The 16448-nt window shown below is 45.3% G+C and overlaps 1 protein-coding gene across 20 annotated transcripts in view; it reads right to left on the bottom strand.

The window, feature by feature from the left end:
* The window catches only part of KALRN (kalirin RhoGEF kinase), a 689867-nt gene that overhangs the window by 443307 nt on the left and 230112 nt on the right, over positions 1-16448 (bottom strand). For all 20 annotated transcript variants that reach the window (XM_061408919.1, XM_061409480.1, XM_061409007.1 and 17 more), the window contains exons 4-5: positions 7214-7406; positions 2722-3234 (exon numbers count right to left, since the gene is read on the bottom strand). In XM_061408919.1, the coding sequence (XP_061264903.1) occupies positions 2722-3234; positions 7214-7406 (706 nt within the window). The remainder of the gene's footprint in view (positions 1-2721; positions 3235-7213; positions 7407-16448) is intronic.

Genomic DNA, 16448 nt, shown 5'->3' with positions numbered 1-16448 from the left:
CCACCCTTATGGCAGAAAGTGAAGAGGAACTCAAAAGCCTCTTGATGAAACTGAAAGTGGAGAGTGAAAAAGTTGGCTTAAAGCTCAACACTCAGAAAACGAAGATCATAGCATCTGGTCCCGTCACTTCATGGGAAATAGATGGGGAAACAGTGGAAACAGTGTCAGACTTTATTTTTGGGGGCTCCAAAATCACTGCAGATGGTGACTGCAGCCATGAAATTAAAAGACACTTACTCCTTGGAAGGAAAGTTATGACCAACCTAGATAGCATATTGAAAAGCAGAGACATTACTTTGCCAACAAAGGTCCGTCTAGTCAAGGCTATGGTTTTTCCTGTGGTCATGTATGGATGTAAGAGTTGGACTGTGAAGAAGGCTGAGCACCAAAGAATTGATGCTTTTGAACTGTGGTGTTGGAGAAGACTCTTGAGAGCCCCTTGGACTGCAAGGAGATCCAACCAGTCCATTCTGAAGGAGATCAGCCCTGGGATTTCTTTGGAAGGAATGATGCTAAAGCTGAAACTCCAGTACTTTGGCCACCTCATGTGAAGAGTTGACTCATTGGAAAAGACTCTGATGCTGGGAGGGATTGGGGGCAGGAGGAGAAGGGGACAACAGAGGATGAGATGGCTTGATGGCATCACCAACTCAATGGATGTGAGTCTGAGTGAACTCCAGGAGTTGGTGATGGACAGGGAGGCCTGGCGTGCTGCAATTCATGGGGTCGCAAAGAGTCGGACATGACTGAGCGACTGAACTGAACTGAACTGAAAGAAGTACCTAAGTTGCTATACTTTAAGAATTTTAATAACTGTACTTCAATAATTATTTTCCAACTGGCAGTGTGATCTTAGGGAAGCCACTGTACCTCTCTGAGCTTCCATTTCCTCCATATGAATTAAGAATAATAATACACCATACAATTCTGTGAGCATGAACTGTGAGGCAGCATTACTGCTTGGCTGCCTGGTACTAGGCTGACTCTAGGTCAGCCTTCTCTACCTGGGGGCTTCTGCGGTAAGGCATGTTATGCTGTTTTGTTTTGTAAATGGGCACTGTCTGGGCCCTTTTAGGCTTTCCATTTCCTGAACTTGAAGGATGCCGTGAAGTGCCTCAAACTCAAACACATCTAGGCAGACCCAAGTCCCCTACCTCCCTGAAACAGGCACCCAGGCCAGGATGCAAAGCAGATCTCCTACCTCAGAGCAGAAAAAATCTCAAGTAAAAATGAAATGCTCCAGACCTTTCCAACACTGGTCACAGAGGCCAAAACACATGGCTCTGGCTTTACAGAGTAGCTGGCTCCTGACCTGCTGTTTCTTCTCACTTGGATATGAGCAGGGGGTTCTGCAGTCCATGTGCTCCAAACCTCAGGCCCAGGCCAGGCTAGGGTCAGACTCAGGCTGCCTGGCCACTGGGTCAAGAGTCCTCAGAAAGGGCAGAGGAAACCTTGAAACTCCAAAAGTTGTGCAAGAAACTTCTATCTCTTCCAAACTCTGGATTAAATGATGTTTAAAAGTTCTGTTGTAGAAAGGGGTCATGCACTCTTTTAAAATTATATGTATTGATTTTCATCTGATTATAAATTATAAAAGATTGGAAAGCACAGAAAACTTACACAGAGAGATTAAAATTAATCATAATCCTTGCCCCTGGAAATAAAAACTATTAATGGTGAATGTTTTTCCAGCTATACCTATATTGGCACACTTACTATATAAACTAGGATCATAATTATATAGTTTTGTATCTTGATTTCATCACTTAAAATACCTAGAGACATTTTCAGTATAGGCTCTTAAAAGACACAAAACTATTATATCAGACACTGTCTGTAAGACTCACAGGTTACTGAGAGTCATGGTGTTCCTACTAGTGATATTATGTATTTAAATTTTATTCCAAGAAAATTGATAAGAGAGCCCCTTTCACTCCTCTTAAAAGTATATGCAGCAGTCAACTCTCTTCTTTAGCTCAGAGAGCATCTAGAGAAGATATTTTGCATCCTTAGCAAAGAGGCACTATAGGGTATTTTCCTTTTTCACTTTTCTCTTTTTCACTGATAAGGGGAAAGCTTTGAAAATTTACTGCTGGAAAAAATATCTTGCCTGAGAAAATGTGCAGCAGTGAGGAAAAACCTCCAGAAATAAAGTGGTATGGCAGGAAGAGAGCCCTGGACTTCAAATGGAAGACAGCTAGATTCCCATGTCAAGCTACTATTGTAGCCCCAAGATCAAAGAACACCCAACATCACCCACTCAAAGGGCCAAAGGACTGTATAGACTAAATGAGACTCTGTATGCAGAAGTGCTTTGTCAATAGTCAAGTATACTGCAGGGCAATAATCACTAAGTCATGTTGCGGCTGGTAATAGCATTGTTACTTCTGTTGCTCGGCCGGCTTGACCCATTCACAGCACGCCCCAAGAGGGGCAGTGTCCAACAGTGCAAAAGTGTGGAGTCTGCAGCCACGCTGCACCTCCTAGTTTGGCCAAGATATTTAGCTTCTCAGTTTCTTCATCTGTAAAATGAGATGATGATAACATACCTACCTCGTAGGACTCTTGACAGATTAAAATGGGTTAATTTACACACGGTGCACAGAACAGTACCTGATGCATAATAAACACTACACGAGGGGAGCTTTAAAAAGCTGGACTAGCAGTATCTGTGTGTGCCCCCACCCCAGCCCCACTCAGGTCTGGCCGGCACGCCCCTACCTTTTCAGCATCCTGCTCGAAGAGCCGCAGCTGGAAGCACTGGTCTAGCTTGAGCTTGCGCACATGCCACATCTGGTGCAGGTGCTGCCGGGTGGAGTGCAGCTTGTCCAACAGGCTGGTGATCTTGGGCACCAAGCTCTGGAAGTCGGCACTGCCTGGGATGCAGTTGCGCCCTGAGAAGCCGTCACTGCAGCGGATGCACTGCAGCAGTCGCTGCCCCTCCCGGTCCAGCTCCTCCACAGGCGCCTTCAGCACCTTCTTCTTCAGCTGTGTGTGTTCATCAATTAGCCGCCTCGAGCCCTCCACATCCACGGGGAACTCCTTCCGGGCCAGCATCTCCTGCAGGTCTTCAAGGCGTGAGAGCAGGTGTACGGCGCTGTTGAAGAACTCCTCCAGGGAGAGCCGCAGCTCGATCCACTCCTCGTGGTTGTAGTCCAGGGAGCCATCGAACTCCTCCGTCAGCTGGGAGGGGTCCACCAGCTTCGTGAGGCCCTCCACGGACACCATGCTTGTCTGGGATGGGCAGACACAGAGAGGGAGACTCAGTGATGCATGGGCAAGTCTGGGGAAGACCCCCAGGGGAGCCGTGGTCAGAAAAGAGAAAGTCAAGAGGAAAGGCCAAGATACGTCTAGAAAATGACCAGACCCTGCCTGGAAAAGGGCAAGTGGGAGAATGTGCAGCCTCCTGATCAGATGTCACAATCAGCCAAGGTCAGTAGTTTCAACAGACTAGCTGACTGGTTCAAAAAGTCTCTTCACCTGCCACCATTTGCCACTGAAGGAATGACTGTCTTTATGTCCCTACTGTCCTCATTTTCCTCTCCCCAAGTCCACCACAACAGGATGCTAGAAGCTGGGAGAATAGACTGAATCTAGTTCCAGGGGCCTAGTTCTCAATAGCTTTAAAACCCAGGATCCTATCCTCATGGGTGGATTAAACAGTGAGGGTCAGTTTTGAGCTGCAAGGGTCTCAGAGTTGATCTTCCTGTATCTGTCCACGAGCAGATGCCCTTCTCTGGTGCAGAGAACAGACAGGGCTTGGGGACAGGGAGTCTGGGCCCCCCATTTTCTCTAAGCCCCCTACAAGCTCTTAGAGAGTAGAGTGCAGAAGGTTTGTCTCTGGGACGCAGAGCAGCAAGTGATGGCACAGGAAACCACTCTAATTTACCAAGAAAGATCTTTTCCTTCCTACAGGATTACCTGATTCTGTTTCCTGGAGAAGGAGAGGCAACTAAAGAATATCTAGATCCAAGGTCCAACCCTACAATTAACAATTGTGCAAATTAGGTAAACCAAGTTTGCAGAGCTTCTGTTCCTTCCACTGTATAATGGAGATAATAATGGGCTGTGTGTAAAGTGCCTAGGGCGCAGAGTCAGCGCATGCTCAGACCCAGTTAGCGCTCACTGGGATAGCGCTCATCCTTTCTGAAGCCCTTAAATGCACATGCCCTTCTGTCTAGCTGATCTTTGAGCATCTCCTCCTCTTCTCCCTTTTCCCTCTATCTCCTTCCAAAGACATAGAAAGGGGCTCTGAAACTGGACTGCTCATCAGAGCCCCTTGGCAAGTTTACGAAAACACTGATGCTCAAATCCTTGTCCCTAGAAACCTTCATCTAGTTGGCCTGGACTGGAACTTGGGCATGGGTAGCTTTAAAAGCTCCTAATGTGCAACCCGGAGAAGGCAATGGCATCCCACTCCAGTACTCTTGCCTGGAAAATCCCATGGACGGAGGAGCCTGGTAGGCTGCAGTCCATGGGGTCGCTAAGAGTCGGTCACGACTGAGCGACTTCACTTTCACTTTTCACTTTCATGCATTGGAGAAGGAAATGGCAACCCACTCCAGTGTTCTTGCCTGGAAAATCCCAGGATGGGGGAGCCTGGTGGGCTGCCGTCTATGGCGTTGCTAAGAGTCAGACATGACTGAGCGACTTGACTTTCACTTTTCACTTTCATGCATTGGAGAAGGAAATGGAAACCCACTCCAGTGTTCTTGCCTGGAGAGTCCCAGGGACGGGGGAGCCTGGTGGGCTGCTGTCTCTAGGGTTGCACAGAGTTAGACACAACTGAAGCGACTTAGCAGCAGCAGCAATGTGCAACCAGTGACACACCTCTGCAGATCCAAATCCCTGCTACTCAAAACGCAGCCCTGGAACCAGGAGCACTAGCACCACGTGGGAGCTTGTTAGAAATCCAGGATCTCAGGCCCCACCTAAACCTGCTGGGTCAGAATCTGCATCTAAGATCCCTAGGGACTCTGTGCATTAAATCCAAGAAGGCTTCTTTTAGAGCACTTTCCCCCTTTGAATTTGGCCCCAAGTTTACCACTTCCGGGAAGTCTCCCATGATTTCATTCACCAATTTTTCTTTAAGTATCTGCCATTGAAAATGCCAGGACTCTCATCTCTTAGCACTTATTGCCTCAGTCTATACTAAGTACTGGAGAAGGCAATGGCACCCCACTCCAGTACCCTTGCCTGTCAAATCCCATGGACAGAGGAGCCTGGTAGGCTGCAGTCCATGGGGTTGCTAGGAGTCGGACCCGACTGAGCGACTTCACTTTCACTTTTCACTTTCATGCATTGGAGAAGGAAATGGCAACCCACTCCAGTGTTATTACCTGGAGAATCCCAGGGACGGGGGAGCCTGGTGGGCTGCCGTCTCTGGGGTCGCACAGAGTTGGGCATGACTGAAGTGAATTAGCAGCAGCAGCATACTAAGTACCTCATCTGCTCTTTGTGAAACACTACTTTATAAGCATTCTTTCAAGTGGGAAGCTCCCAGCTCTCTCTCCTGTTCTTCATGGTTAAGGAGGTAAAGACTAGCTTTCTCAACTTGGGGTGAAGTGGGTGCAAGGAGATGGAAAATGCTGGGCAGCTGTGCTGAAGCACAAAGTTTGAAGACTTGGAAAGATTGTTTCCAGTCATTTCAACTAATAAATTTATAAGCCTGTTGTCACTGCTTCTGTATATAAACAAACCCAAAATACACAAAGCATTTATTTCCCTACAGGACTCCTAGTGCTGGGGAAGATGAGAGTTAACTGTTTTTACACCAAGTTGAATTTCTCATATTATTTACATAGAGAACTGCCTCTCAGCTGGTCTCATTGCTGTGCTCAAATTGCAGCCTACTGGGGCCACCCCCCCTCCACACACACACACACACACACACACACACACACACAGGTGCTCCCGGCCCCTAGGGCCAAGCCTCTGATAGATTAAGGGCAGCTCTGCTTTCCAACATGAACACATACTGTACTCAGGGTTCATCCTCTTGCAGATGAGGGCAAAGTTCCCAGAAAGGGGGAACAGCTCGGATTTGGCTGGAACAAAGATTCCTAAATCATTGCTTTAATATGTTGTCATTAAAGGCTCTCAGGGGACTCATATGGCCTCTAGAAAAATCTAGTTAAAAAACAACATGTTTTCTGAGTGTAAAAGTAATACAAAATTCTCAAAAGAAAGTAGAAAAACATGAAAATCAAATCACTCATCCAGCCACCTCAAATAGAGCACTGTTACCATTTTCATGTATTTCTCAGTCTTCCTCTCCATATACTATACACTTAAAACCAACGGCATTGAAACATGTGTAATATCATGTATGAAACGAGTCACCAGTCCAGGTTCGATGCACAATACTGGATGCTTTGGGCTGGTGCACTGGGACGACCCAGAGGGATGGTACAGGGAGGGAGGAGGGAGGAGGGTTCAGGATGGGGAACACGTGTATACCTGTGGCGGATTCATGTTGATATATGGCAAAACCAATACAATATTGTAAAGTTAAAAAAGAAAAAGAATTAGATTAGACTATTAGATAATTAAAAAAAAATAAATTATATTGCTAATACTGTCTTATAACTTGTTTTTAGAAAAACAATATATCATGCACATTTTTCAATGACACTATTGTTCTAAATATGATTTTAATGGCCTCATAGTACTTGTGTATTAATGTAGCCATAATTAATGGATATTTAGGCTACAAACTATACATATGTTTGTATATATATGTATATGTGTAAATATGTGTGTATACATATGTATGTATATTACTGCAAAAAACAATGTGGTGAATATCCCTGTAGACATTTGTTTGTTTATAATTATTAGTTATTCACCTTTTTTTTTAATTTTTTATATTAAAAACATTTTCCTAGAAGGAGAATTAAAAGATCAGTAGATATAAACTCTTTTTAAGGCATCTGACCCAAATTACAAGGTTGCCCCCAGAAACAATTCCTCTGACTTCCACTCACCAGTAGACACAGGACTGCTTAAAGACTCTGTGCCCTTGGGACAATCTCGTAAGCCACTCCTCCCTTCTGAGAATCTCACTGGAAAGGCCACAGTGACCCAGGAATCCTGAATTATCAGCCAGTCCCTGACATGTTGGGGATTTTAGGGTGGTGGAGAAGGGCAGGTGAGAAATGGGTGGGTGGCAGAAAGGGGAGGAAACAGGAGCTAAGAGAGAGGTCAGCCTCACCTCAAAGATGAACTTGGAGCTGCCAAAGTTGGTCTTCTGTTTCTGCCAGAAGTTGTCGGGTTTGATGATGAGGGCCACATGGATCTCAGCGGGAAAGGCTTCTTGCAGTGTCTTGAGGAGGGGCTTGATGAGGTCCCACTTGGACCCCCGCATGTCGATGATGACGGTGAAGCCACGTTTGCACACGTCCTCGCTGTGGGGAGGTCAGAGGGCAGGCATGGTCACTCTGGGCTGCTGCGACTTTGCAGTACACAGTCGAAAAGCATCTGGAAACCTGCATTCCTCTTAATCTGGACCAACCTTCCAACTTCACACCAGGTCTCCTGGCTGTCTTCCAATGTAACTCAAAATGTACTGCCTCAGAAAACCTTTTGCGATTAACCTCATTTGACCAAGGGCATCTGGCTTCTCCCAGCACTTAGCAAATAACTCAGCCTTCCCTGTAGTCAACTGCACTTGTTGGGACGTTTATGGTTTCAGCATTCACTATTGTGTTAGAGTTTCTTTTAATTCTTGTCTCCCTCTCTTGCTTCTGGGATGAATCATCTTTTCTCCATTTGAATGCTGTACAAGCTCTCTAAAGACAGGGATGCTGCTGCCCTTGGATCTGAAATGGAAAGTCCTCGGCATGAGTGCTATCCTTCCCCAGGCCCACATCAATGGTAGCCACTGGAATGCTTTACCACTGAACCGAACCTGGGCCAAAGAATCTTTTTCAAAAAAAGGGATTTAGGCTGATTCTATCAATTGATTAGAGATGGTACACAAGGTATTGATAACACCACTGTATTTAAGACGTATTACTTGTAGTTCAAATTGTATGTCAATTTTGACAAATTGTTGGGTATGCCAATTACTCTTAAATGGCCAAGGGTGGGACTGATTAGAACAGTGGATGTGGTCCCATAGTCTCACACACTTCCATTACAAGAGTCGGGTATAAAAAGGCACATTTCAGTAAGTTAAGTAAGGGGAACTACTCTTGAAATTAACGCAAGATGAAATGACAGTGACCAACTTGAAAACTGAAAACTAATCAGACTAAGTGAATCAATATGATGCTACAAACTTATTTAAACACTTGGACTTTATAACACCTAATAATTTAAAGAAAAAAGAAAGTCAAAATGGTTATAACATCTCAGTTTGGAATAAATTCTATGTTTTGGTAGTTAGGGAGCTTTTCTTGCTTTATTCAATCTACGTATTTATTTTCTAACTCAAAACAGACTTTGGTTAATTCACATGTTTGTATAAATACTGGTGTAACATTTCCTTAGGGTGCTTGTCTTAATTTTCTATTACCCAGACTGTACTCCGGAGAAGGCAATAGCAACCCATTCCAGTACTCTTGCCTGGACAATCCCATGGATGGAGGGGCCTGGTGGGCTGCAGTCTATGGGTCACTAGGAGTCGGACACGACTGAGCGACTTCACTTTATTTTTTCACTTTCATGCATTGGAGAAGGCAATGACAACCCACTCCAGTGTTCTTGCCTGGAGAATCCCAGGGACGGGGGAGCCTGGTGGGCTGCCATCTCTGGGGTCACACAGAGTCAGACACGACTGAACCGACTTAGCAGCAGTAGCAGCAGCAGCAGACTGTACTCGCTTAAAGCCCTGTGCATGTTGCATGCTCCACAGTCATGTACCACCAGCTACCAATCACTTATTGCTACTGGAGGTAAGGCTACAACTGGAGGATTTAGTCTACAAATGGAAACAAAATTCTGTTTCAGGCTTCACTCTGGAATCTCAACCAGTGATAAACTTGTCAGACTTTTGAAGAGACCACAGCTCTTGCAATTGTGTGAATGTCTCAAGCATAAGGCAGCTTATTGGGCCTCCCAGTTATACAGGAAACTCCCCAGGCAGGACAGACACTCTTTCCATTTCTTCTTGTTGACACAAAGGATTAGACTCAGCAAGGAAGAAGGTTGAGCCTTCTGTTTCTCCGCAAATCCTATATCCCAAAGGAAAGCAGTTACTTCTCCTACTCTGACATTTACTGAGTCAGTAAGGGCCAGCGTAATTCTATATTATTGTATGAAAGCAATGTACCTTTTACTTAAATTGCAGAATTTCTTTCCCATTGTAAGAAAATACCTGCTAATCATAGAAAAGTTAAAATATTCAGAGATCTGTATAAGAGATACTAATGATAGGGATGTATAATACTCAGGCCTATTTCCTTCCAGCCTTTTTTGTGCATGTAATTTTCATACCCTATAGTGTTCTACCTTTCACTGTAACACAGAATTTTTCTCATGTCTCAGATTTTTTTGAAATGGTTACATTTAATAGCTTCCCTGGTGGCTCAGAGGTTAAAGCGTCTCTGCCTGCAGTGTGGGAGACCAGGATTCGATCCCTGGGTTGGAAAGATCCCCTGGAGAAGTAAATGGCAACCCACTCCAGTATCCTTGCCTGGAGAATCCCATGGATGGAGGAGCCTGATGGGCTACAGTCCATGGGGTTGCAAAGAGTTGGACATGACTGAGCGACTTCACTTCACTTGTAGCTCAGTCAGTAAAGAATCTGCCTGTAATATAGGAGACCTGGGTTTGATCCCTGGGTTGGGAAGATCCCCTGGAGAAGGAAATGACAACCCACTCCAGTATCCTTGCCTGGAAAATCTCATGGACACAGGAGCCTGGTGGGCTGCAGTCCATGGGGTTGCAAAGAGTTGGGCACAACTGAGTGACTAATACTTACTTAATGACACAAAATCCATCTTGTAACTACACCATAGTTTATTTAATCATTCTCATTACAGCTTTACAGAAGGGCACATCATTTACATGTATACCAGCAAAGCATAAGTGTACCCCCTGCCCCGACTACTGTATCCTCATCAGCACTGATTATTGAATTTTTTAAATCTTTGCCAATTTTCTAAGAAAAATATTGTATTACATTTATATTGGCATTTCTTTGCTTACTGGCTATAGCTTATTGACCTATAAGAATTTCTTCTGTGACTTACCTGATCATTTCTTTTAACTATTTTTCTATTTCAGTTTAATGGCATTTCTTATTGAGCTTAGCTTCATTTGCAAATGGAAGTCACTTGGTCTTGTCTAACTCTTTGCAACCCCATGGATTATACAGTCCATGGAATTCTCCAGGCAAGAATACTGGAGTGGGTAGAAGTTCCCTTCTCCAGGAGATCTTCCCAACCCAGGAATTGAACCGGGGTCTCCTGCATTGCAGGCAGATTCTTTACCAGCTGAGCTACCAGAGAAGCCCTAGTCTGACTCACATTTGCTGCATGCCCACTTAGGCCAGGCATTGCACAGTAATAGGGGGTCTTCCCTTCTCTTAGAGATGACTGACTTCCTTGTTTACCAGCTCCTCAGGCCCCGTCGCTGTTACCATAATTATGTAGACATGAGAAAACCCCATCCCTAACAACAAAGAGTCAGTGTTGCTACCAAGAGCTGGAGTTTGACTATCCCAGATCTCAATGTGGTCATCAGTAACAGCTCACACACTGTTAACGAATAATTTCTGACAACTAAAAGAGAAATCAGGTACTAATACTCTCTAGGAAGTTCTCACTAGCTCAGGAGATGGAGAAAGAGGCCCAAAGGCTGAATGCTGAGAGATAACCTAATTGGGCTTCCCTGGTGGCTCAGACTGAAAGGAATCTGCCTGCAATGTGGGAGACCTGGGTTCAATCCCTGGGACGGGAAGATCCCCCGGAGAAGGAAATGGCAACCCACTCCAGTATTCTTGCCTGGAGAATCCCACGGACAGAGGAGCCTGGTGGGCTACAGTTCATGGGGTCACAAAGAGTTGGACATGACTGAGCAACTAACAATTTCACTTTCAACCTAATTGGCATCTCTCTGTGAAAATAGCTAATCTACCAAAGTGCTTTCTCTGTGTGATTTGAATCAAAAAGCATAGCCAGGGGAGGGTAAGGAACTTTTTATCATGTGCTTGTTGTGCCACGGACTGTGGTTAGACACTTAACCCATGTTATTTCATTTTGTCCTCACAATGACCTATAAACTTGGCGTGGTTATCATCATATAAGAGATGATGCCACGGAGGCAGAGGATGTGCCTAAGGTTACGTGACTGGTAGGTGCCCAGCACAGAGCCCACACTCAGGTCACCACATCAGATCGCACCTACCAGTGCACTACGCGTGGTGCTTTTGTGACTGGGTGTGGAATGAAGGGTCAGTGATGAGGGGACCAGATTAGGAGACGGGGGAAATTAGGGCAAGGAATCCAAGTGTATGGCTTCATTCTACAGTCTTCAAAAATCACGAAAGCACAGAAGCAAAAGATCATGGCAAATTCAGAAAGTTCAAGTAATTCACTTTGGTTTAGGCACAGGGGTAAGAGACAGCGTGGTGAGACAGCGTGGTCCGAGTGCCTCAGAGAGCCCTATTCAGGCTCTGACCCTCCTTTTCCACACCCTCCCCCCAGAGAATAAGGAGACTTGCCACAGAGAGTCCAGGCTGCCCCTACCCTTTTCTAGACCAAATTCCTTGTCCCTGACGTCCTAAAATTTTCAGCTCAAAGGGCCCTTAACCTACTTCCTGAGCTCATATGTGCCTCTCTCCTAGGTTCCATCCCCAGGGGGTAAAGAACACTACCAGTGTGAGCACCTTGGTCTGAGGGGTGGCAAAGAGCTGCTATTTTCAAAGATGTGGCTAAAACATGGATGTGTCAGCCAGGGCATCCACATGCGTGTAGGGGGCCCTTCCACAATCAAAGACAGACCTAGGAGGTAGGCAGAGAAGGGGGGCAGAGCATGGAACACAGAGAAGTCTAACAAATATGAATCTGAAGTTAGCCTCCTAGGTTGCTATGAAAATATTTTTGTCAAGGTGGAAGGGTAGAACACATTTTTTTCTAACAGTTCATTAACTTGCTATATTAATTTTCAATATTTAGACACAGGGTATGTAGGTTTCCATTTGTACTCCTGCCCCACCTAGCATTGCAATGTTAGAAGCAGGTCTCAAATTCAGAAGCAACTTGTACCACGGCAGGAGTGCTGCATTTATCCCTAAGGGCAATGAGGGACAGAACATGATCAGGTGATTTGGGAAGATTACCCCTCCAGGTGTGCAGAGGGAGAATAAATTAGGGTCAGCCAGACAGAGTAGGAGAGCAAAAGCAGCAGAAGCAAAGAGACCACCTCCCTAGGACTAAAATGTGTCCTAAATGAAGCCTTCCTTGGGCTACCTGATTTAAAGCTGCAGCTGTCCCCTACCACTCCCTACATCCCTTCCCTGATTTATGGTCTCCTTAGTGTTCTTGCCTGGAAAATCGCAGGGACGGGGCAGCCTGGTGGGCTGCCGTCTATGGGGTCGCACAGAGTCGGACACGACTGAAGCGACTTAGCAGCAGCAGCAGTAGTACTCATTAACCAGTGATTTGGTGGCAAAGACAGTAAAGAATTTGCCTGCAGTGAGGGAGATGTGGGTTCAATCCCTGGGTCAGAAAGATCTCCTGGAGAAGGAAATGGCAACTCACTCTAGTATTCTTGTCTGGAGAATTCCATGGAGAGAGGAATCTGGTTACCATCTGGAGTGTGTATTTTACTTATTCATTTTTACTGTCCATTTTCCCCTTAATGGAAAGTAACCTCAATGAGGGAAGGGCTGTTTGTGTTGACTTCACTGCTAGATTCCCTGTGCCTACAGCACCTGGGGCAGGCTAAAACTCAACATATTGAGGAAGGAGGGTAGCAGGTAAGGGTATGATAGAATCTAGAGCCAACACACCTTGGTCAAAATCCCAGCTCCATCATCTACCTGTTGAGGAAACTTAGGCAAGTACCTTTAAACCTCTACATCTCAGTTCCTTCACTATAAACTGTGAATAACAGTAACTACATTACAGAGTTATTTTAGAGATTAGGTTTGTGAAGATACATAAAGCACTTACGGTGGTGCTGGGCACATATCCCTACTATGCAAGTCTAAGCTTCTGGGGGAGACACTGTTGGTGTCCCACCCAGGGCAATTCTGTTGATCTTTGTGCCCAGTCCCCAGCCCATAAGTGTTGCGGCAATCAGCTTATGCCTGAGACCATCTCAGGAGACTTGCCTTTGACTGATGGGTGCACTTTTCCAAAAGACATTTGGCAGTTATACCCCTAACCCAATGGGGCCAGTGCTTCTCTTATACAGAGGTGCCTTTCACTCAAGGCAGGGTATCTCTTAAGTGTGACTTATACTCCAGAGCCTTCTCTCTCCCCTGAGTGTCACCACTGGACTTCATCTTTGCTCAGTCCTGCTCCTTCCTACTCTGTACCTCCAACTCCTTTACAATTTTTTCCTGAAGAGAATGCCCTTTAATAGACAATTTCTGTCTGAGTCCCTGTCTCAAGAAACAGTCACACATACATCAATTTCATAAATATATGACATTCTGAAGGCAATCTGAGGTATAGTCTTGAGATTAAAAGAGAAATATGAGTTGCAAATTTTGACTTGGGAGTCATACTATGCCTGGCACATAGTAGGTGTTCAATAACATTTGCTAAATGAATAAATCCATAAACATTGGCAGCAGATATGCACAGAAGTGGGTGACATCACCCAATGAAGACAAGTAAGATGAAAAAAGGGCTCCCTGATAGTTCAGTTGGTAAAGAATCTGCCTGCAATGCAGGAGACCCTAGTTAGATTTCTGGGTCGGGAAGAGCCGCTGGAGAAGGGATAGGCTACCCACTCCAGTATTCTTAGGCTGCTGCTGCTAAGTCCCTTCAGTCATGTCTGACTCTGTGTGACCCCATAGATGGCAGCCCACCAGGCTCCCCCGTCCCTGGGATTCTCCAGGCAAGAACACGAGTGGGTTGCCATTTCCTTCTCCAATACATTCAAGTAAAAAGTGAAAGTGAAGTCGCTCAGTCGTGTCCGACTCTTAGCGACCCCATGGACTGCAGCCTACCAGGCTCCTCTGTCCATGGGATTTTCCAGGCAAGAGTACTGGAGTGGGGTGCCATTGCCTTCTCCGATTCTTAGGCTACCCACTCCAGTATTCTTGGGCTTCCCTTGTGGCTCAGCTGGTAAAGAATCTGCCTGCAATGTGGAAGACCTGGGTTTTATCCCTGGGTTGGGAAGATTCCCTGGAGAAGGGAAAGGCTATCCATTCCAATATTCTGGAGAATTCCATGGACTGTATAGTATAGTCCATGGGGTCTCAAAGAATTGGACACGACTGAGCAACTTTCACTTTTAAGATGAAAAAACCGGCTTCTGAGTCTAGGATAGAACTGATGTGAATATCAATTTTAAGAGATAGGAGAAGAAAGTAGCTGAAGAACAAATACAAAGAGGTAAGATAAAACTGGGAGAGCAGTGAAGTCAAGAAAATCAGGGAGGCGAGGACTTCAAGGAGGAACTACAGCATCAAGTGCTCCAGAGAGGTAGGTCTTAGCTGAGATGAGAACTACTGCATTTAGCAGCTACAAGGCCTTAGTCCAGTTGGTCAGCGCAATGTCACTGGGCACTGGGGCAGGAACTGGGTGGGGCAGGAAAGCAGCCTTCCTAATTGGTCTCTGAGATGATGGGAGAAAAGTTCAAGGTCATCAGAGACAGGATTTGGTGCACGTACTCCAGAAACCAGCCGAGTTCACACTGCTCTTTGGCTATGTCCAACCCCACAGAGGCCACCAGGCTGCCTCTTCCTCAAGCCTGCATACCCCCAGACCTCCCTTCCTCTCACTCAGTGTGCTCACACGGGGAGAGCTGCAGCAAGACAATTTACACTGGAACATAACTAGTAGGTGGTCATCCTTTTCCCTTGAGGATATTTACCTTTTCAGTGATATTTCTTAGCCCAAATTTAATCTTCAGGGGAAGAATCTGCATTGTGAATCGTGAGGATGGGAGCACAGAAGGTGAAGTTTGGAGCAGTGGGCCTTCAGATCCCACTAAGTAGGGGGAAGGAGACTGAGTGACCCTTCCCATCTCTCATACCCTCTGCTTTAGAGGTAGAGTGCAGTCACTGCCCTACTCCCCCTGCCCTGCTAATTTCCCATATGGCACTTGAGACCTGGGCCCTGTTGGCCAGCTTCTCATCCTTTGCAATAAATTACAGTTCTTTCCAACTGAGCTGTGAACTGTTTCATGGACTCTCAGGGGCTCTCAGGACATAATGTATACTGAATGACGGGATGATTGATCAGATAGTTCTTGTACTCAGTTCTACACCATTTACTCTTTTGTTCTTATGTGTCACTGGGGCTGTTTTCACTCAGCAAGCCCATGCTACCTCAAAACGGCATTTGCACCACTTTATGGCAATGCTTTTCAAACTTTACTGACTTTCATCATCACCTAAGACCCTTATTTAAAATGATGAATTCAGGAGCTTCCTTTGTGGTCCAGTGGTTAGGAGTCTGCCTTGCAATGCAGGGGACATCAATTTAATCCTTGGTCCAGGAAGATTCCACATGCCACGGGGAGCTAAGCCTGTGAACCACAACTACTGAGCCCAGGTGCCACAATTACTGAAGCCAGACTGCCTAGAGTCTGTGCTCTGAAGAAGCCACTTCAATGAGAAGCCCACACACCACAACTACAGAGTAGCCCCTGCTTGCTGCAACTAGAGAAAGCCCCTGTGCAGCAAGGAGACTCAGTGAAATCAAAACACAAATAATTTTTTTAATTAAAAAAAAAATAATGATTTCAGTGACCCTTTTCAGATACTTTGATGAAAATCAGTCTGGGATGAGCTCCAGGAATCTCCTAGGTGATCCAAGGACAACACCTAGACTCTCTTAGGCGTGGTTTGTGCGAGTTTAATGATGTGCACTTTGTCTACAATAGATGAGGCCTGGCGTTAATAAACAGGTGATAGAATGCAACTCCACAGTCTGAATGTTGTTTGCAGGGAGGATGGACAGCTGTGCTATACAGAAGTTGGTCAAAAATGTTAGTGAGTTTCTCTCTTCATAGCCTTATGCTCTCTTGAAGGGAGTTATTTATTGCAAGCCCAGGTATATAAGCCTTCACAATGAGAGACTAGTCATGAAGGGGCTTCATAAATAATACAGTGTCATATAACTATATTTTTCATTAATTTTTTAATCTAACAAATATTTATTGAGCACTTACTCTGTGGCTGGCCCAGTGCTAGGCACTAGGGATATAAATGTGGATAAGACAGAAACATGAAGGTTACATTCTGGGGCGAGAGATGGACACAAGACAGTGGCTAGATCAATAGAACAAAAGCAAATTGTGATAAGTCTTAACAACTTATC

Source organism: Bos javanicus, chromosome 1 (genome assembly GCF_032452875.1).
Source record: "Bos javanicus breed banteng chromosome 1, ARS-OSU_banteng_1.0, whole genome shotgun sequence".
Classification (NCBI taxonomy): Eukaryota; Metazoa; Chordata; class Mammalia; order Artiodactyla; family Bovidae; genus Bos; species Bos javanicus.
The sequence above is the reverse complement of the archived record's forward strand: the minus strand, read 5'-3'. Positions and strand labels throughout refer to the sequence as shown.